At 72.5% G+C, this 18,777-nt stretch overlaps 2 protein-coding genes across 5 annotated transcripts; both read right to left on the reverse strand.

Annotated features, from left to right (window-relative positions):
• Positions 1 to 45: 45 nt before the first annotated feature.
• Positions 46 to 4,602, reverse strand: NUDT18 (nudix hydrolase 18). Of its 4 annotated transcripts, none has more exons than XM_035562720.2 (5): positions 4,579 to 4,600; positions 2,479 to 2,739; positions 2,180 to 2,393; positions 404 to 1,005; positions 46 to 298 (listed from the first exon to the last, which is right to left on the reverse strand). In XM_035562720.2, exons 2-4 carry the CDS (start codon positions 2,629 to 2,631, stop codon positions 410 to 412), a joined length of 963 nt encoding a protein of 320 aa, XP_035418613.1. In that variant the 5' UTR covers positions 2,632 to 2,739; positions 4,579 to 4,600; the 3' UTR covers positions 46 to 298; positions 404 to 409. The 4 variants fall into 4 exon arrangements, with proteins under 4 accessions (XP_035418613.1, XP_035418614.1, XP_050571729.1 ...); XM_035562721.2 differs by having other exon boundaries at positions 195 to 318; XM_050715772.1 differs by having other exon boundaries at positions 205 to 1,005; positions 2,479 to 2,766; positions 4,579 to 4,602.
• Positions 4,603 to 6,056: 1,454 nt separating this feature from the next.
• On the reverse strand, positions 6,057 to 12,333 carry HR (HR lysine demethylase and nuclear receptor corepressor). Its single transcript, XM_050715714.1, has 18 exons — positions 11,575 to 12,333; positions 10,778 to 10,888; positions 10,132 to 10,594; positions 9,679 to 9,856; positions 9,372 to 9,595; positions 9,136 to 9,285; positions 8,895 to 8,981; positions 8,673 to 8,794; positions 8,411 to 8,486; positions 8,142 to 8,311; positions 7,822 to 8,046; positions 7,536 to 7,707; positions 7,273 to 7,348; positions 6,969 to 7,189; positions 6,789 to 6,884; positions 6,415 to 6,713; positions 6,201 to 6,320; positions 6,057 to 6,119 (listed from the first exon to the last, which is right to left on the reverse strand). Exons 1-18 carry the CDS (start codon positions 12,331 to 12,333, stop codon positions 6,057 to 6,059), a joined length of 3,612 nt encoding a protein of 1,203 aa, XP_050571671.1.
• Between the last annotated feature and the right edge of the window lie 6,444 nt (positions 12,334 to 18,777).

Here is an 18,777-nt window from a genome sequence, read left to right on the forward strand (position 1 = left end):
ATCCCACCCAGGACCCCCCCACTCCCAGCAAGGAGCCAGGTGGGTGCGAGGAAGCAGCGGCCGCTTTATTTCCACTCGGGCTGGCTCTCTGCCCCACGAGGGGGGGGACACGGGGCCGTATCCTGCCCCAAAGCACCCCCCGGCCCCGTGCATCGCAGCGTGGGGCTCTCTCCTTTGCCCCCCCCCCCCCCCCCCGCAGTTCCAGCTCCGCTCCCGCCACCGCAAACACCGTCCTCATTTTGGGGCTGGCACCCGGAGGGCAAACGCGCTCCATCCCCGGCGCCTCGCTGCTGCCGCCCTGCTTTGCGGAAAGCAAATCTGCGTGAGCAGCGGGGAGCGGGTCCCGCACCCCTCCACCCCCCAAAACTCGCTGCGACCGGCACCCCTGGGTGCTGGGGCTCACCCGCTGCTAGCTGCGGATGGGCACCGTGCCCGCCGTGCGGAGCCGCTGCAGGATGCGGCCCTTCAAGCCCTCCTCCTCCACTCGCCACCAGCGGAAAGCGGGGTCGCACAATTCGGGGGGGCCGTCCCCGGGGCCGCGGGGCGGGATGCTCAGCAGAACATTCAAGCAAACCCCGTCAGCCCCCCCGGGACCCCCGGCCCGGTGCTGCAGCCCCAGCAGCCCCATGGGCCCGACGGGGGGGTCCGGGGGCAGGCAGCCCCCCAGCAGCCGCAGCACGGGCAGGCGAAGCCCCCGGCGGATTTGGGCAGGATGGGTGCCGCACGCCACCACGGGCAGCCGGGGGGGCCCGGCCGTGCTCAGCAGCACCCAAAGGTGCCCGGTGCCGCTGGCGAAGGCCACCAGGAGCCTCAAGCAGAGGTGGGCGCAGGGCAGCTCCTGCGGCAGCGTGGGGGGGTGCGGGGGGCTGCGGCGGTAGCGGGCGGCCAGGTCCAGCAGGGGCAGGATGTCGGGGGCGCGCAGGGGCAGGGGGGAGAGCGCCCCGTCCCACCACCGGGCCTGCAGGGACTCGGCGTCCGCATCCTCCAGGGTCTTCAGGGTCCCTCCTGCGGGGGGAGAGACAGCGGTGCCCCGGCACGGGGTGGGGGGGTGGGGGCTCCGGTGACCCGGCATGGGGAGGTTGGGGGGCGGGGGGGTCCCCCGGTGCGCCACCGTGCGTGGAGCCACCCAGGGACACTGGTGTCCCAGCACGGGGACGGCCAGGGATGCCAGTCCCTGCTTTTTTGGGGTGCACTGGGGCACCAACCCCAAGCCATGGGGCTGAGGTTCCCATCATGGGGCTTCTGGGGGGGGGGGGGGGGGTGCCAGGACCCGGTGATGCTGGCACTGATGGCCGGGCGTCAATAATGCCCTAATACCCCGTACCCCCTAACACCCCGTACCCCCTAACACCCCCATCATGGGGTTTTTAGGGGACGCCAGAAGCTGGTGATGGTGCTGGTGGCACTGATGTCCTGGCACAGGACTGGCTGGGGACCCTAATACCCCAACGTGGGGCTTCTTGGGGACCCTAATATCCCATCATAGGGATTCTTGGGGACCCTGCTACCCCATCATGGGGCTGGTAGGGGACCCTGATGCCCCGTCATGGGGCTTGGAGGGAACCCTAATGCCCCACCACGGGGCTTCCTGGGGACCCTAATACCCCATCCCAGGGCTTCTTGGGGACCCCGATACCCCATCACGGGACCGACAGAGGATCCTAATACCCCATCATGGGGCTTCTTGGGGACCCCGATACCCCATAGCGGGGCTTCCTGGGGACCCTAATACCCCATCCCAGGGCTTCTTGGGGACCCCGATACCCCATCACGGGGCCGACAGAGGATCCTAATACCCCATCATGGGGCTTCTTGGGGACCCCGATACCCCATAGCGGGGCTTCTTTGGGACCCTAATACCCCATCCCAGGGCTTCTTGGGGACCCCGATACCCCATCACGGGGCCGACAGAGGATCCTAATACCCCATCCCAGGGCTTCTTGGGGACCCCGATACCCCATCCTGGGGCTTTTTGGGGATGCCAGGACCTGGTGACGTGACAACAGGGGACCCCCAACACCCGGGCGGGGGGCCGGCAGGGGACACCGCCACCCACGGTGGGGGCTGCACCACGCGAGCCGCCCCCTCCCCGACCCCCCCCCCTCCCCCACAGACCCCCCCCCCCCTTTTTTTTTCTTTTTTTTTTTTTTTTCTTCCCCGCGCCCTCCCCATCACGCACCGGTGGGGCGGGCGAGGAAGACGAAGCGGAGCCAGGCGGGCCCCCTCTCCTCCAGCGCCAGCAGGGTGAGGGGCTCGCACTCCAGCCCCGTCTCCTCCTTCACCTCGCGACGCAGCGCCGCCACCACGCTCTCGCCGGGCTCCATGCGCCCCGCGGGCAGGTACCACGTCCCGCGGCACCCCGCTTTCGCCTCCTGCACCAGCAGCACCCCGTCCTGCGGGGCAAAAGGCGGGGGGGGGGGGGTGGTGTACAGGGTGTATAGGATCGGGGGCGGTCATTTTTTGGGGGTGCTGCCTCACCTCGTCGTTGAAGAGCACGGCCAGGACCACGTAGCAGGCGCTGCTCCCCAGCCGGACGGGGCGGCCGGGTTGCGGGGTGCCGTCGTAGCCGCCCCCCACATCCCAGCCTCGGCCGCTGAGCACCGCGTCCAGCTCCTCCGCCGCGTCCCCCATGGCAGCCGCTCAAGGGGCTGCGGGGTTTTGGGGTGGCGGGGGCACCCGGCAGGCGTGCAGCCGAGCCCGGGGGGGGGACGGGCACCCCCAGTGCCGCGTCTCGGTGGGCTGCAGGGTGTGGGACAGGTGCTCAGCCTGCGGGGCGCACGGGGAGAAGGGGGGGCTGTAGGGGAAGGGTTTGCTGGACTGGGGGGCGTGCAGGGGGGTGTAATAGGGGAAGGGCTTGCCGGGCTGCAGGGCGGCCGGGGGGGCGTAATATGGGAAGGGTTCGGGGGCTTTTGGGGGACACGGCGGGGTGCGATAGGGGAAGGGGCTGCTGGACTGCGGGACGCCCGGCGGGGCGCAGCAGGGGAAGGGCTGGCTCGACTGCAGGGCGTGGGGGGGGAAATAAAAAGGGAAGGGGTCGCTGGGCTTGGGGGCGGCCGGGGGGGTGCGGTAAGGGAAGGGCTTGCTGGATTGGGGGAGGCAGGGGGGGGGCGCGGTAGGGGAAGGGCCGGCCGGATTGCGGGGCGCAGGGGGGGCTGCAGGGGAAGAGCTCGCTGGATTTGGGGATGCGCGGGGGGGGGCGGTAGGGGAAGGGCTGGCTGGACTGCAGGACGCGGGGGAAGCGGAGCAGGGCGAGGGGCTTGCTGGACTGCAGGGGGTAGGGGGGAAAGGGCCTGCTCGACTGGGGGACGCTGGGGGGAACGGGTCTGCTGGACTGGGGGATGGCGGGGGGGGAAAGGGGTCTGCTGGACTGGGGGAGGTAGAAAAAGGGCTCGCTCAGCGGGGGGGAGCTGGGGGGGCTGTAGGATGGGGAAAAATCGCCAGGCTGCAGGGGCCAGGGCGTGCTGGACTGCAGGGGGCTATAGGGGAAGGGGTGGTCGGGGTGCGGGGCGCATGGGGGAAAGGGATCGGGGGACGGCGGGGGGCAGGGGGGCGAGCTGGGCTGCAGGGCGCACGGGGGGCTGCTGGGCTGCAGGGTGCCCGGGGGGGGGGGGGGGGGGGGGCGGGGAGATGGGGGGGCAGAGGGGGCCACAAGAGCAGGGGGGTCGCTGGGGGGAGCGGGGGGGGCGAGGGGATGGCAGGGCGCAGTTGGGGGTGGGTTACGGGGTCCGCAGGGAGCAACGGGGAAGGGTCGAAGGGATTGCGGGGCGCAATTAGGGGTGGGTTATGGGGACCCCAGGGGGCAGTGGGGAGGGGTCAAAGGGATTGTGGGGTGCAGTGGGGAGGGTCCGAGGGGATCGCAGGGGGCAGTGGGGAGGGTCCGAGGGGATCGCAGGGGGCAGTGGGGAGGGGTCCGAGGGGATCGCAGGGGGCAGTGGGGAGGGTCCGAGGGGATCGCAGGGGGCAGTGGGGAGGGGTCCGAGGGGATCGCAGGGGGCAGTGGGGAGGGGTCCGAGGGGATCGCAGGGGGCAGTGGGGAGGGTCCGAGGGGATCGCAGGGGGCAGTGGGGAGGGGTCAAAGGGATTGTGGGGTGCAATGGGGAGGGTCCGAGGGGATCGCAGGGGCAGTGGGGAGGGTCCGAGGGGATCGCAGGGGGCAGTGGGGAGGGTCCGAGGGGATCGCAGGGGGCAGTTAGGGCTGGGTTATGGGAGCTGCAGGGCGCAATGGGGGTGGTCCGAGGAGGTTTCGGGGTGCAACAGGAAAGGGTGGAGGGGAACCCCAGGGTGCAACGGGGGGGGGGGGGTGGGGGGGTGTTGAGGGGACCCCGGGGTGCAAGGGGGGGAAGGGTCCAAAGGGATCGCAGGGTGCAACAGGGAAGGGCCGAGGGGCTCGCAGGGTGCGGCCAGGGATGGCTCATGGGGGCGGCGGGGCGCAAGGGGGCAGCACGAGAGGGGCCGGGGCACGGCGGGGGGGGGGGGGGGGGGGCAGCAGGGGCAGGGCGCGGGGTGCAAGGAGCGGGGGGGTGCGGCCCCCGCCCCTCCCCCCCCCCCCGCAGCCCCCCGCGCATGCGCCGGACTCACCGCGTCCCGGCGCTCCTTCGCGCCGCCCCCGCCCCCCCCTGCTCGCCGCCTATTGGCCGGGGTGCCCGGCAGGGTCGCCCCGCATTGGCTGACCCCGTCGTCACTCTCCGTCAGGCTGAGGGGCGGGGCTTGGCCTTAAAGGGGGAGGGGAGCGGGGCGCAGGGGGTGCGCGTTGCACGGTGTTAATTGCACGGGGCCGATTGCACGGCGCTAATCGCACGGGGACCGTTGCACGGTGCTAACCACGTGGTGCTAATTGCACGGTGCTAATTGCACGGTGCCCATCGCGGTGACCCATCGCATGGTGACCGTTGTGCGGTGCTCATTGCAGAGTGCTGATTTCACAGTGCTAATTGCACGGTGCTAATTGCGCGGTGACCACTGCATGGTGACCGTTGCAGTGACCAGTGCACAGCGCTCATTGCACTGTGCTAATTGCACGGTGCTAATTGCACGGTGCCCATCGCAGTGACCCATCGCATGGTGACCGTTGCAGGGTGCTCATTGCAGAGTGCTGATTTCACAGTGCTAATTGCACGGTGCTAATTGTGCAGTGACCACTGCATGGTGACCGTTGCATGGTGACCGTTGCAGTGACCATTGCACAGCGCTCATTGCATGGTGCTAATTGCACGGTGCCCATTGCACGGTGCCCATTGCATGGTGCTAATTGCACGGTGCTAATTGCACGGTGCCCCTTGCACGGTGCCTGTCGCCTGGTTCCAGTTGCACAGTGCCCATTGCACAGCTGTAAATGCACGGCATCTAGTGCACGGTGCTCACTGCACGCTTTTAATTGCACGGTGCATTATGTGCGGCCTGCTCGCTCTGATGCAGTGCACGGTGCACGGTGCATGGTTGTGTACACTGCACGGTGCACGGTGCGTGGTTGTGTACACTGCACGGTGCATGGAGCAGCATACAGCACACGGTGCACGGTGTGGGTGGCACGCAGTGCACAATCCGTGGGGTGCTGTGCACGCTCCAGCCCCCCCTTTTCCCCATTAATGTTTGCTAGGCGATGCTCCTGGGTGTCCCGGTGCAGGGCAGGGCCGTTCCCCTGCACCCAGACGCTCCGAGCACGCAGCTCCGCGCTGCCCGGGAGCTGCGGCAGCGCCAAAAAGGGAGAAAAATCCCGGAGGCAGGCAGCTGGAGGAGTTGCAGACACCGGTGCGGGCAGGGACAGGGCTGCTCTCTGCCCTCCTGACACCCTCTGGGCTGGCTTCTCTCCCTGGAGGGTGCTCAGCTCCACTTGCTGGGTCCCCCCCCCTGCTCTCCCCAGCACCCCAGGGCCCCCCCAGCCCCGTCCCCCCTGCCCCAAGGCCCCAAGGGAGACGCGGAGGCAGGAGCTGGCGGCGCAGCCGACCCTTTCTTTATTCCTGGCAGGGCGAAGCACCGAGCAAGCAGCACCGGGCGGCGCGGGTGAGGACGGGCACGGCGCTGCCTTTGTCCCGGCGTCCTGGCGACGTGCCGCCGCCTCACCTGCAGCCCTGCAGGACGCCCACGGCCTCCCGCACGGCGGCCAGGATCATGCCATCCAGCTGCAAGGACGCACAGGGGGCTCGGCACCACGCACCCACCCCGGGGACCCCCCCGGCCACGGGTCCCCAGCCATCACCCACCTGAGCCCGGAGCCAGCGTGCGGCCCCCGGGGGACCGGTGCCGTGGTCCCCGAGGCGGGCGGCGCTCTCCGGGGACAGGAACCGCTGCTCCACGGCGATGGTGCTGGTGAGGTTCTGCACCTGCGGGCACACGGCGGTGGCGGCGGCGGCGGGGACCGGCCAGGCCCTGCCGGGTGCCTCGGTTTCCCCGGGAGGAGCTGGGGCAGCGCCTTACCTGGTGCGGAGCCCCGGCGGGGACCAGCACCGCGTCCCCCAGGCACTGCAGCAGGGTCCAGGCGCTCACCCCGCACTCCTCCCGCAGCCGCCGCCGCAGCTCCGGGTCCAGGTAGAGCCCGGGGGGGTCCTCAGCCACCCCCCCTTGCCCTTGGTCCACCTTGTGCAGGAAATCCTGGATGCGGCCGGCGTCCTCGGCGCGGAAGATGTGCCACAGGGCGCCGGGCCGGCTGCCGGCACCCCGCAGCCTCTCCTGCAGCAGCTCGTCCATGCCGTCCTCCTCGGCGTGCAGCAGCGGCTCTGTGGGGGCAGGAGAAGGTCAGGGGGGAAAGGGGGGGCCGTGGGGACCCCCCCACACACACACCCCAGCCCTACCGTGCCGCGCCGCGGTGTGCACCAGGACGCTGATGGTGTCGGCTGCCTCCACCGTCAGGTTTTTGGTGCCGATGCTGCCATCCTGGGGATGCACGCCTGCAATTTGGGGAGCAGGGGGGTGGCACGGCGTGGCCGGGGGGGCTCGGTGTGTCCCCCCCACCCCCAAGCCCCCCAGCTCACCGTACGCCGCGCACACGCGGGGGCGCAGCCAGCGGCGGCCCCGCTCGCCCCGCAGGTAGGAGGCCAGGTTGAGGCGCCCGTGGGGGCCGCAGTACTCGGGCAGAGGCAGGCTGGAGCTCAGGTTGGTGGCCCTGTGGCACGGAGGGGACGCTGCGAGCTTGGGGACCTCGCGCGGGGCCGCCACCGTGTCCCCAAATCCCTGCGTCCCGCACACCGGGGTGCTGGCGAGGGTGCACCGGTGGGGCCAAGGACGCACGGGTGCAGCCCCCCGCCCCCCCCCGGTGATGGCACTGCCGCCGCTTACCGGCACAGCTGCGTGTCCCCAAAGCCACTCTCCAGCTTCAAGACGTCCCCAGCGCCCTGCTCCAGCACCGGGCAGGCTGCAGGATTGGGGGCACGGCGTCACGCACCGGGACACCCCCTGCGTGCCACCCGCGGCGCGTCCCGGGCACGGATGCACGGGGTTGGTTTGCTCCCCCTCAGCTTGCACCGGGGGCCCCCCCCCCCCCCGTCCCCTCCGTCCCCGTCCCCTCGATGCTAACCCTCCGGCGGCTTCCGGCTGCTTACTCGCGCTGGCGGCGAAGCCGTCCCAAAAGCGCCCGCTGCCCATCCTGACGCGCCGCCGCTGCGCCCGCAGGTTCACCGCCTCCACCTCCTGCTCCCCCCCGGGGGGGCGGAAGGATTCGGGCCCCCACAGCCTCCCGTCCAGCCTCTTCTCCAGCCCTGAAACCAGGACGGGCTGCGGGGCCGGGGTCGGGGGGCGGGGGGGGGACAGCGAGGGATCAGTATAGGGGGGAGAAGCTGGGGGGGGGGGGGGAGGGGGTGTCCGTGCGTCCCCCCCCAAGGGGCTCACCTGGCCCTGCCGCCAGTGCTCCTGGAAGAGCCGGTAGTTGGTGGCGTGGCCGGGGTCCTGCAGCCACAGCAGCCCCCCCGGGGCCAGGATGCAGTGGGAAACGGGGGTCCCGGGGGGGCCGGGGGGGCCGGGGCAGCTGAGCTCGCAGCCCACGTGCCTCTCCTGGATCTTCCTCTCCACCACGCGGGCGATGATGCTGTCCAGGATGCTGGTCAGGCGATTGTCCTGGGGAATTTGGGGAGGCACGGGGGGGCACAGGGTGTCACCCCGCCCTGCCCACCCCGTTTTAGCCCCCCCCAGCACCCCGTGCCGGTACTCACGCTGGGCAAAGGGGGCGCGACGGGGGCGAAGGCCATGCGCACCCCGTTGTGCCCCAGGCACAGCTTGACGGCGGTGGAGGCGAGGAGGTCGCAGAGGGTGGCTGTCTGCACGGCCCCCCGGGGGGGCGGCGGCGGCCCCGGCGGCGACGGCGGCCCCCCCTCGGGGCTCTCTGCTCCAAGAAACGGGGGGGGGCAGAGGGACGGGGCTGCCTCCTCTTCCTCGCGCCCCCCACCCCAGGGCGCAGCCCCCCCCCCGGTGCCGCCCGTACCTTCCTTGATGGCTCTGGCTGTGGTTTCGCCGTTGGTGCTGGGCACGAGGGGGGGGGCCACGCTCCCCATCTTCTCCTAAAACACCCCCCGTGCCACCAAACCATCCGGGGGAGGGGGGGCACATCCCCACGGCCCCCGCTGATCCTCGGGGCTGGGACCATGCACAGTCCCCCCCCCCCCCCTGCAGCGGGTGGCAGGGGGTCGGGGTGCTCCCCCCCCCCCCTCCCCCGAGCCCTCCGTGTCCCCCGTTCCCCCCCCTACCTGCCTGCCCCCGGGGGGCTCTGCCGGCCCCTGCTCGGTGTCCCCAACCCCGCAGGGACAGTGCCACTTGACGTCGAACTTGGCGCGCGCCTCGTGCAGCTGCTGCCAGAGCCGGGCCAGGACTTGGGGGGGGGGGGGGGGGGGGGCAGATGAGGGGGGGGGTCAGCACCCGGGAAGTGACCAGGGAAGGGTTTGGGGGGGGGGGGTCTCACGGCCGCTCACCACGAGTGGGGACGAACTGCGTGGGGACGAGGGCCGCCGGGTCGTGGTCGTGCCCCGGGGCGCAGCGCCGCGGCCGTGCCGGGTCCCCTGCGAGAGAGCGCGCGGCCGTCCCTGCGTGCCCCCCGAAGTGACACCCCCCACGTGTCCTGCGGGGTCTGCGGAGGGGGGTGGGGGGGGGCAGCACCTGCAGCCGGTCCCGTTTCCCCCCACCACCACCACCCCCACCCCGGTGTCCCCGTACCGTGCCCGTCCTCCTGCCGCCGGCCGCGGTGGCACTCGGGGCACAGCTGGAAGCCGCACGTGGCGCAGCTCCAGTGCGAGTTGAAGCAGCGGCGCTGGCAGGCGTCGCAGAGCCGGGGGGCTCCTTCCCCGCGCCTCCAAGCCGTCAGCCCTGCAACGACGCCACCCTCAGCCTCCCCCCGCCCCCCGAGCCCTTGGGGACCACCCGCAGCACCCCCCCCCGGGGTGCCCGCTTACCCCCGGGCTGGCCGTGGGCTCCCAGCCACGCGCCCCTGTCCCTGCGGACGGCGGCGCAGAAGGGGCCCCCCAGCACCGACAGCAGGTACTTGGCCAGGCAGAGGCTGCCGCTGCTGCTCCTGCCCCAGCCCTCCGCCGCCTCCAGCGCCGCCGTCTCCCCCTCCGCCTCGTCCACCGTGCAGAAGCCATCGACGCTCAGCTCCCCGCCGTCCCCAAAGGCGAGCCTGAGGGGCCAAAGCGGGGTTACCGGGGTGGACGCTCCGTGGGGAACCCCCAAAAAGGCCTCCGGGAGCCCTCCCCGGCTCACCTGCGGAAGCGCAGCAGCCTGCAGGTGCTCTCCGCGAGCTCCTCTTCCTCATCTTCATCCCCAGGGCTCCCCGCAGCCCGGGCAGCGCAAGCGCAGCACCGCGGGATGCTCTTGGGCAGGGCGGTGCAGGGCACGCTCTGCAGGCACCACGGCTCCGGGCCAGCCCGGCCGGCACAGACTGGGGGGCCTGGGGGGGGAGACGGGGGCAGGGGGGGATTTGGGGCTGGCACCGCGCACGGGGAGGGGATGGGCACGCTGGGAACTGGGCCAGAAAGTAGGGCTGGAAAATAGGGCTGGAGATGGGCAGGGAGCAAAGCCGAGCTGGCTGGGGAGCCCCCACGCGTTGGCAGCTCGTTGGGGACACCACGGACGGGGACAGTCCCCCTGCAGCCGCCTTACCTCCCTCTCCCAGCTCCATCCTCTCCGCCGGGATCCCTCCGCTCCCGGTGCCACCCTGGTGCTCGGTGCCACCCTGGTGCTCGGTGCCACCCGGGCGCTCGGTGGCCTTGGCTCCCCGTTTGGCTGCTCCAGCCCCTTCGGCGGCACCGCGGTGCCCGTCGGCAGCGCCGTGGGGGCGTTTGGCCGAGCGCTTGCCCTCGCCGGCTCCCTCGGGGCCGTCCCTCCGGCCCCCTTTGCACCTTGGCACCGACTGCTCCGAGTGCCGCGTCAGCCACGTCTTCTTCAGCTTGGTGTGGATGCTGGGCGGGCAGGGAAACCGGCCCCCGTCGCCCCCCAGGGTGCTGTCACCATCCGGCCCCGGCGCATCGAAGGGGCCCAGCGCCCCGCAGCCCCCCCCCGGTGGGCACGGGGGGGCCGTGGGGTGGTGCCTGTCCAGCCGGGGCTCCGCGCCCCCCGGTGCCGGCGGCGAGCCCGGTTTGAGGCTTTGGTACGCCGGGCGCTTGTCTTTGGGTTTGCACTGGGGGAAATGGGGGGCGTGGGGCCGTGCGCCCACCCAGACCCCCCCTGCGGCCACGCTGGGCTGTGGGAGGAGCAGGGGGGGTGCGGTGCTGAGCGGGGGGGCGTGAGGGTGAGGAGGGGGTGCTGCCGGGAGGCCCCCCGCTCTGCCATCCCTCCACGGGGCACCCGGCGGCTCCGGGACCCCCGTGTCCCCCTCCCCGTCTCCGCCGTGCCCTGGCTGCCCCTCGCCCGGCAGCTGCTCCTGGTCCTCGGCCTGGAGGTGGAAGCCGGGCTCCTTCTTGGGGTAAAACTCCTGGGGGGGGGGGGGGGGGGAAGCAGAGGGGGGGCTGTCAAGGCTGGAGACCCCCCAAGCGGGGGTCCCCATCCCTGCCACTGCGCCCTGACCCGCATCACACGGAGCTGGGGGGGCGCCCCACGGCCCTGCCTCAGTTTCCCCAGGGCCCCTCCTTAGCCGAGCAGACCCCTCGTGCTTTTTCCAGCTGGTGGTGACCCCATCCCTGGGGTGTCCGTGTGTCCCCCCCCCCCCCCCCCCCCCCCCCCCCGCACCCGCGTGGGAAAGGAATGGGGAGCCACGACGGGCGCACCCAGGGGCCGGCTGCTCTGCCTCCCGCCGCCCCCGTGCCGCCGTGACTCAGCCCCGCTGCCTGCGGCACGCCACGGGCCACCCCCGGCCAGGCGAGCAGCACCCCCCTCGCCCCCCATTACGGGGGGCATCGCCCCAGTTTCGGGGGGCTGGGGCTCATCCCTGCCCTTTGGATGAGTCGTGGGGGCGAGCACGGCGTCGTTTCCCACTCGGGGGCTGCGGGCGCTGGGTGCCACCCCCCCCCCCCCCCAACGGGGTGACGGCGCCAGCACCGCCTGCCGCAACGCGCCGCCCCCGGCCGGGTTCAGCCGAGGCTGAAGCCCGCCGCCACCCAAGGGACCTGCGAGGCCACGGGACGGGGAGCAGAGCCCTGAGCCGCGCGGGCGCTCGCTCACCTTGCTCCCCGAGCCGCAGCTCTCATCGAAGGCGCCCGGAGCCGCCTTGCACCTCGGCGGCACCCCCAGGTAGAGGGGCTGCGCCCCCCAGGCCGGCACGAAGGGACCCAGGCGCCAGTCGGTGCCGGCGAAGCGCCCGTCGCCCACGGGACCCTCCGGCCCCCCGCCACCAAATCCGGGCTCTGGCGGGGGGCCGGGGGGGAGCAGCGAGGACAGGAGGAAGGGGCTGTGCTTGGCCTCCACCAGGAAGGGGCAGCTGCGGAAAGCCGGGGGGTCCCCATCCCCGCGGGGCTTGCCGGGGCGCTGGGTGTCCGCGGCCGGGAAGGGCAGGGGGTAGCGGTGGTACGCGTGGCTGTAGAGAGCCAGGGGGGCCAGCACGGCTTCAGCCCACCGCGGGGGCTCCTTGGGCTGCCCGTTCCTGGGCGCCAGCAGCAGCGGCAGCTCGGCGGAGTCCTTGGGGAGGCACAGGGCGTCCCGCAGGCGCTGCGGGGCCGGCGGGTAGGGGCAGCCCAGCGGGAGGCCGGCCGGCTCCACGCAACCCTCGGAGCCCCTCCAGGGGCAGCCCTTGTCCGTGGCCAGCCCAGGGCTGTAGCTCAGCTTGGGGGGCTCCTGGTAGCCCCCCAGGGCCGGGTCGGTGGCCGTGCTCCAGGGCAGGACCCCCGGCACCCCGCTGCTCTCCAGCCCCCGGAGGTCCTGCGCTGCCTCCGGGGCTCTCCTCCAGCGCGGCGCGGCCTCCCCCATCCTCGCCTCGCTGGCCATGCGCTCATGTGGTGCTCAGCACCGTGCCTGGCCGGCCGGATCCTGCGGGGGGAGAAAAGGGGCCTCAGGGGCGGGGGGTGGCTGCGAGGGCATCCCCCACCCCTCCATGCCCATGAGCTGCCGGGCCAGGCGCACGCAGCGGGGGAAACTGAGGCACGGTTTCCATGCTTCCCCCCCACCCCCCCCAGCTCCATCCTCACATCCTGGGGGGTCCCACGGGTGCCATCCTCCAGGGAGAGCAACCCAAGGGGGGGAAGCAGCTGGAGAAGGGGGTGTCCCCCTGCCCTCCACCCCTCCGGGACGCACCCCCGCGCCTCCCCCCCGGCCCTCCGCACCCAGCCTGGCCGCGCGCCCGCCCGCTGGCACCCGGCATGGGGAGGCCTTGCCCCGCGCAGGTATTCGCCTCCGGCCAGGGCCGGGCGCAGCTTCCCAGGAGGGCTTGCAACGAGCGGGGAGCTCCCAGCTCCCAGAGGCCCCTCCTGGGAGAAATGCCGGCGGGGATTTGCTGGATTAACACTTCCCTGGGAGCCGGGCCACACACACGCACGCTTTGGAGCCGTTTCTCGCCGCGGCGCCGTCCCTTCCCGACGGGGCGAACGCCATCCCCTGCCCTCCGCAACCCCCCTGCCAGCAGCCGAGGGGACGGAGCCGGGGCACCTCGGGTCCAAGCCAGCCCTACAAAAGCTCAGCCGGCTCCGGGGTGGGACGGAACCACCTCGACGGGCAGCCGGGGCCGTGCCGGGGGCAGGACGTGAGCACCGTGTGTCCCCGGCGTTCCCGTCACGTCCCATGCACAGAGCAGAGCAAAGTCCCCGTCCCGTGCTGCTGCCCAAGCCCCTGGTGGGGGCCACGGAGCCGGAACGGGGCACCGGGCACCCGGAGCCATCTCCCCCCACCCCCAGCCCCACACCGTGATCCCAGCGCAGCTCCCTCCCGGCGCCCCAATGCCAGCACCGCACGGCGTCCCCAAGCTCCTCGGGGCTCCCTTCGTCCCCTGTCCCTTCACCCCGCAGGACGAAGGTGGCCAGAGCGCGAGGAGCTGCGGGCAGCACCCCTGCGGCACCCGGCTAGCTACCTGGCTCAGCACAGGGTCGGTCCATTGGGGACACGTCACCCCCCCGGCACCGGGGGGGGACAGCTCGGCGGCGAGCAGCAGCGGCACGGCACCGGCACCGGGTCCCGGCGAGGCGACGCCGGGGACTCCTAAACCCACAGACTGAAGGGGTCTGGCTCCGGGATCTGAAGGAGGCAGAAAGCCGCCCGGGCCGCCCTGGGGACGTTCTTCTCCGAAGGCTGGAGCTGGAGTTTTCGATCCATTGGCCTGGGGATCTCCGTGCTCCTCCTTCCTAGCGGCCTTGGAGCGGGAGCTGCCGGCTGGGGACAGGCGGCGAGGGGGCACCCACGAAGCGGCGACGGCAAGCGGGACGGAGCCCCGGCTCTAAGCAGCCTCGGGCATTTTTGGGGTGAGCGGCGGCACGACGAGGCGACGGCGGCGCTCGGCGAGCGTGCAGCCTCCGCGGGCTCCCGCAGCGACTGGGGAGGGCGAGGCGAGGCGCTGGGGCTGCTGACGCCCGGGAATGCCGGCGTGCCGCCCAGCCCCGGGGGCACCGGCGCAGGCAGCGGCGGCGGCGGCGGCGGCGCGGTGCGCACCAGGCGGCCGTGCCAAGGCGGGCAGGTGTGCTGTGCCCCGCGCGAAGAAAGCGCCCTTTGTTCCAGGACGAGCCGCCCCACCGCCGATGAAAGACGCCGGCCACACGCTCCGGGCGAAACCGGGATGGGAGAAAACGGCGCGGGGAAGACGGGCCAAGAGCCCCAGCCCCGGTGCTTTTGGGGGGGGGGGGGGCAGGAGGGGGGGTGGCCGTGTCCCGGTGAGGATCACGCGGCTGCCCCACGGGGGCTGGCGACCCCGAAGCACCCGGTGCTGGGTGAGGAAACGGCCCCGACCCTGTCACCGCTCGGCCTTGTGACACCGCAGGCTCGCCCCGTCCTGCCGCGCGGCCTCGTCACCCTGCCGCCACCCTTCCTCCACCCAGGATGGATGAAGGCAGCAGCGCTCCTCTGCCTCCCCTCCACCCTGCGAGGCTCAGGAGGGACCCGAGGGTGCCCAAGCAGAGCCAACGGGCACCCAACGCTGAGGCTGGAGGGGTGCCAGGAGCCAGGTTCCCCCCCCACCCCGTACCCGCCGGGTGTCCGTGCGCCCCGGCCATGCCCCGGGGATGCTCCGGCCACGGGTGCTGGGGGGGGAGCACGCCAGGGGGGGGTCTCCAAGGCGAGGACCCCATTTTTGGGCTCCGGATGAGGGAACCCACGGGGCTGGCAGCGCCGGCGGGGTTTATGTAACGTGCCTTGTCCCAGGGACACCCTGCGCACAGCTCGCACGCGTTACATAAACTGCAGCCACTCCGCACAGCCTCCCCCGGCTCGGCACGGCTCGGCACGGCTCGGCACGGCTCGGCACGGTGCACACGGCGTGCCCGGGGGCTGCCGGGGCCGGGGGCGCGGGGTGAAGGCAGGCCACGGCCGCGTGAGCCGAGCAGCAGCGTGATTGCCATCGGAGCGCAGCTTCGTTCCGGCTCAGCAGCTGCCGTGCGCCCCGGCCCCGCTGCGAGCCAGGAGCCGCGCGTTAACCCCTGCCGCAGGGCTGCGGGGGAATGCCGGGGGAACGGGGAGACAGCGGGGGGGCTCTTCGCGACGCTGGCGGTCGCCCGCCGGCCCCTGTCCCTCCCCGGTCTGGCGGTAACCACAGAGGATCCCGTTTTGTCCCCGTGGGAGCCCGGCCGGGCTCGCAGCTCCCGCTGGGTGCCAGGAACAGGGAGGGGATGAGCCGAGGCTCGGGGTGTGGGCGAGCCCGCGCCTCGCCGGGATGAGAAGGTGCTGAAAGAGAAGCTCTCTCTGCCCTCCCTTCCCTCCCCGGGGCAGGCAGCAGCAGGGCCGGGGCTGCTCGCGGTCCCACGGGGGGAGAGAGACTACGGGGCGGGTGGGCAGAGGTGCTGCGGGGCCGAGATGGCACCGGGGACGGACCCCAAAAGGGGTCTGCATCGCCCTGGATAGGGCAGATGGGGCACGGGATGCCTGCGGGGATCGGGGGCATTGCGACGGTGCCAAGGGACTGATGGAAAAGGGGTCAGGCATGGAGCAGGATGGGTGCACCAAGCCGGGACGGAGAGCCCCCAGTGCCGGGGAGGGGGCCGGGAAACCTGGCACAACGAGCAGGGAGATGCTGGGGGGGGGGCGGGAGAACATTTCCACCCGGCTCTGGGAAGCATCCCAGCATCTTCCCCGGCTGCTGCTCCGTCCCTGCACCCCAGCACCCCGGCTGTGGGGCTGTCCCCAATCCCTAGGGGGGGGGTCCCTCCAATCCCTGCCTGCCCCGGCACGACCCACAGAGGGTCCCCAGGGTGCTGTGGGGGGGGGTCCGAGCCCACCGCTGGGACCCTGCCAGGCCAAGCTCGAGCTCTGCCAGCTCAGGCTTTGCTCGGAGAGAAACCCCCGAGGGGGGAGCTCAGCCCCAGCCGGCCCCCGGCGCGGCGCGGCCCCGATCCCCCCGTTTTTTGCCTTAAATCGGGGGGCGAGCAGAGGGCCTGTGAACACCCCCGAGCCGAGCGCTGGCCCAAAGCACGCGGCAGGAGGCCGGAAGCGCCCGAATTAGAAACCTTGGCATCCCTGCCCCGCGCCGCGCGGGAGGATGGGGCGATGCTGGGAGGACGCCGGGAGGGGGGACCCCGTCCCCGCAGCGTCCCCTGGCAGGCCACGAGGGCTGGGGGGTTCCGAGGGGGGGGGGGGGGGGGTCCCAGCATGGTGGGTGCTGGGGGACGGGGGTCCTGGAGCCAAGGGGAACGCCGCAGCCCCCTCTGTGCACGGATGAGCAGAGGAGCCCGGGGGGGGGGGTGCCCACATCCCCTGCCCTGCCCCTGCTGCATCCGAGCACCCCAGGGCCCCGCAGCCCCCCGGGGAAGGGCTCCGCAGCCCCCAGCCCCACCAGCCCAAAACCAAAATCCAGCTGAAATCCAGCCTTTCTCTCATGCAAAACACCCTCGACATCCCCCCCTCCCGTCCCCCCCCCTCCCCAAAAGCTCGCCCGGGGCCCCCCTCCAGCTCTGCCCCGGCGCCCTTGGAGCCCCTGCCCTTCCTCCTCCTCCTCTTCCTCCTCCTCCATCCCCTCCTTCTCCTCCTCCTCCCGCAGCCCCGGCAGGGAGCCCGGCACGCACCTACCTGCCTCCACCACGGCGCAGGTGAGGAAGACGAGGGCGCAGGCAGAGGAAGGCTGCCCGCTTCCCCCCCCCCCCCCCCCCACCAAACCACCACCACCACCACCACCCCCCCCCGGATGGCCGAGAGCGAGCGAGCGTGGAGAGCTTTCGCTAATCTGCGCCCGGTGCTTAAAAAAACGTCAAAACCTTCAGGAGTCTGGAGGCTGCGGCGGAGCGGAGGGCACGGGAGGACACTCACTCCCACACGAGCAGCTTTCTGGGAATTAGGGCCACAGCCCAACCGCTCTGGCAGCCGCCGTTCCCCTCCAGCCCCGGGCTGGCCGTGGGGGCACAAACGCCCCCCCCCCAGGAGCTGGCCCCGCACGGCTCCCGCAGCCCGGCCGGCCGCTGCCGCCGGCCCTAATCTGCTGCGTCCCCGGGGAGGTGAGTAAGCACCGCTAATCCCGCTGCACCCACGGGAGGAGAAGCTTCTTCCCACCCACCCCCCCCCGCACCCCGGGTAGGGGCAGCCGGACCCCGTTATGCCACAGCGGGGTCCCCTCTGCGGTGCCGGGAGAGGATCCGGCCCCGAACGCGAAGGACCCCCTGCCACCTCTCCAAGAGGCACGGATCGACCCCTCTCCGGGCAGCTCTCGCTCGCTGCCCACCCTCGAGGCTGCTTTAGGATGTGGAAGCGGCCAAAAAGCTCGTCCCCATCACAAAAAAGGGGGGGGGGGGGGGTTGGGGGCGCAGGGGGACCTCGCAGCCTGCCCCCACCACGGCCCCGTGCCCACGGCCCCGTGCCAGCCCCGGGGACGCTCGGGCAGGGCAGGGGGACTCGGGGCATCGGCGCCAGCCCCGGGACGGACACCCCCTTCCCTGCCTCCTCCTTCCCATCCCGGGGGGGGGGGGGGGAAAACCAGCTGCACAGGGGCACAGCGCATCCTTTTGCAACCCCCCCCCCCCCCCCAGCTCCCCCCAGGATTCCCGGCTAGCTCCAAACACCTCGGTGGAATTAAAAGCTGCCCCCCACCCCCCCCCCCCAGGCCAAAGGTTTAGGATGGCAGCCAGGGACATGGGGGGCAGAGCCGGGCACCCGCTGGCCCCACGGCACCTACCTGGGAGCAGCCGGGGTCTCCTGCCCGCAGCCCAAGCCCCTCTTCTGCCCCCACCACGCCGCCAGGCCCCCCCCATGGCTGGCAGGGGACGGGGGACGAGCAGACGTCACCCGGGGGGGGGGGGAGGGGGTGGCACGACGGGGCGTTACGGCTCCTGGCGTGGGGAGAAGAGAGTCACAAATGGGGCCAGCCCCCAGCCACGGTGTCCCCTGGGTGGTGATGCCCCCGAGCGGGGAGCGACGTGGGGGGGGGGGGGGGGCAGGGGGGCCTCTGCTGGGCACGGTCCCCTTGGGTTCGTCCCCAAAAGCACGGCGTGGTGGTGGTGGTGGTGGTGGGGGGGGACCTCGGTGACCCCGCTCGCGCTGGGGACGTGGCTCCAGCCCCACCGCACGTGCCCTGGCCTGGGGAGCTGAAACGGATCCGAGTGCCAGGGCAGGGCAGGGCCGGGGCTGGCTGGGGACAGCCGGGTCCCCAGGGGGCCAGGCGGGAGGAAATCTGCTGGGGGGGGTTGGGGGGGGGAGCACTGGGGGGGGGCCCTCATTCCTCCAGCAGCCGCCGTGTCCTCCCGCGGCCCCGTCACCTCGGGCGCCCCTTCCCCATCGTGCTCCCACGCTTCCCACCCACCCTCCTCTTCCTCGCCGCGGGGCTGAGGACGTCACGGGGAGGGGGGGGCTGCAAGAAAAAGGTGGTGGTGGTGGGGGGGGGGGGGGGATGAAGGAGCCTTACCTGCCCCCAGGCGATGCGGGGGGGGGCTCTCAGCCCCCGTCCCACCCCCGAGCCCCCTGCCCGCCGCCGTGCATCTCCTTGCCCTGTGCGCGGCTGGGGTTTGGGTTTGGGGTGGGGGGGGATGGGGGGGGTGGGGAGGCAGCTGAAAAGCTCCCGGGGCTGGCAGAAAAAAAAGAAAAAAAAAAAGAAAAAGAGGCTGCATTTAAACAACAGACATAATTATGCTTTTGATACCGTCTGCTAAAAATACAGCGCTGCGCCGCGCGGGGAGCCATGTGTGCGCGGCCTCACATGGCTCCGGGCTGCAGCGGCTGACTCAGGCGGCGGGGCCGGGGGGGGTGGGGGGGGGCACGGCACCGGGGGGGGGGGGATGCAGGGGCTCGGGATGCCCGGCACAGCTTGTAGAAGGG

Source organism: Cygnus atratus, chromosome 27 (assembly GCF_013377495.2).
Source record: "Cygnus atratus isolate AKBS03 ecotype Queensland, Australia chromosome 27, CAtr_DNAZoo_HiC_assembly, whole genome shotgun sequence".
Lineage (NCBI taxonomy): Eukaryota > Metazoa > Chordata > Aves > Anseriformes > Anatidae > Cygnus > Cygnus atratus.

What these genes read in the sequence shown, in the direction of transcription:
- NUDT18 (XM_035562720.2), bottom strand. Translation starts at nt 2,631, where the DNA reads ATGGGGGACGCGGCGGAGGAGCTGGACGCGGTGCTCAGCGGCCGAGGC. An exon ending in CCGTGCTCTTCAACGACGAG is followed by an intron (nt 2,394 to 2,478) that starts GTGAGGCAGCAC and finishes TTTGCCCCGCAG; the next exon opens with GACGGGGTGCTGCTGGTGCA. An exon ending in CTTCCTCGCCCGCCCCACCG is followed by an intron (nt 1,006 to 2,179) that starts GTGCGTGATGGG and finishes CTCCCCCCGCAG; the next exon opens with GAGGGACCCTGAAGACCCTG.
- HR (XM_050715714.1), bottom strand. Translation starts at nt 12,333, where the DNA reads ATGGCCAGCGAGGCGAGGATGGGGGAGGCCGCGCCGCGCTGGAGGAGA. An exon ending in CGGCTTCGCCGCCAGCGCGA is followed by an intron (nt 7,349 to 7,535) that starts GTAAGCAGCCGG and finishes CCAATCCTGCAG; the next exon opens with CCTGCCCGGTGCTGGAGCAG. An exon ending in CCGCGTGTGCGCGGCGTACG is followed by an intron (nt 6,885 to 6,968) that starts GTGAGCTGGGGG and finishes CCCAAATTGCAG; the next exon opens with GCGTGCATCCCCAGGATGGC.